Source organism: Acyrthosiphon pisum, unplaced genomic scaffold, assembly GCF_005508785.2.
Source record: "Acyrthosiphon pisum isolate AL4f unplaced genomic scaffold, pea_aphid_22Mar2018_4r6ur Scaffold_21067;HRSCAF=22935, whole genome shotgun sequence".
Lineage (NCBI taxonomy): Eukaryota > Metazoa > Arthropoda > Insecta > Hemiptera > Aphididae > Acyrthosiphon > Acyrthosiphon pisum.
This window is the reverse complement of record NW_021770493.1, coordinates 39,657-40,637: the sequence shown is the minus strand read 5'-3', so window position 1 is coordinate 40,637 and position 981 is coordinate 39,657. Positions and strand designations below refer to the sequence as shown.

Here is a 981-nt window from a genome sequence, read left to right as displayed (position 1 = left end):
CAAATGTTAAATGTCTAATATAATGACAGGAAAGGTTATTACAATAAATGGCTAGTACTAGCAATATTCAACGATTAGAATTTTGTTATATTAAACACATCAGTGTAGTAACTCAAGTGTTTACTCTATCGTAATACCTTAATAATTTCATAATTTGGTGGTTGTTACATAACACATTTATTCCATCATTAGGACTTTAGGAAATGGAATTCAGCTAGTGTCATTAAGATATGCATTATATTGTATATTACTATTATGGAGCTAATTATTATTTGATCGTTTGATTATTTATCTAATAATGTCAAATATTAGATTAAACATATTAAAGCTACCATCTAACATCAATGTAATTTTGTACTATTTTAAATTTTGAATATCGTTATCAATATATTTATGCATATCTTTAAATTACAAGACACCTACAAATTAGTAACTCCAATTAATACACTATAATGATGACCAGGAAATGAAAACACACTGAATAAATTTTTTTTTTAAATTTTTATTTTTTAAATTCACATCTGCTGCGGTTGCTGGTGTAGCTGCTGCTGCGGCGGTTGCTGCTGTAGTTGCTGCTGCTGCTGCGGCGGTGGCTGCTGTAGCTGCTGCTGCTGCGGTGGCTGCTGTAGCTGCTGCTGTAGCTGCTGCTGCTGCGGTAGCTGCTGTAGCTGCTGCTGCTGCGGTGGCTGCTGTAGCTGCTGCTGCTGCGGTGGCTGCTGTAGCTGCTGCTGCTGCGGTGGCTGCTGTAGCTGCTGCTGCTGCGGTTGCTGCTGTAGCTGCTGCTGCTGCGGTTGCTGTTGTAGCTGCTGAGCAGCCAGGGCAGCCTCCTCCCGGAGTTTTTGGGCCAGAGCAATGGCCGCTTCTGCGGCCTTCTCAGCCCTGGCTGCTCTAACAGCAGCCTCAGCTACAGCGTCCGTGGCTGCTGCGGCGGCGCGCTTGGCATAATAGCATTGTGGGGCGGTATTGCCCCTCTTGAAACAA

At 42.5% G+C, this 981-nt stretch overlaps 1 protein-coding gene across 1 annotated transcript; it reads right to left on the bottom strand.

The window, feature by feature from the left end:
- Positions 1–515: 515 nt before the first annotated feature.
- LOC107885362 (uncharacterized protein DDB_G0285291-like) lies at positions 516–971 on the bottom strand (the record flags this gene model as incomplete). The annotated part of the gene is made up of 1 exon (XM_029492234.1): positions 516–971. A coding segment is annotated over one exon (456 nt), but the record flags the coding sequence as incomplete, so codon positions are not given.
- Between the last annotated feature and the right edge of the window lie 10 nt (positions 972–981).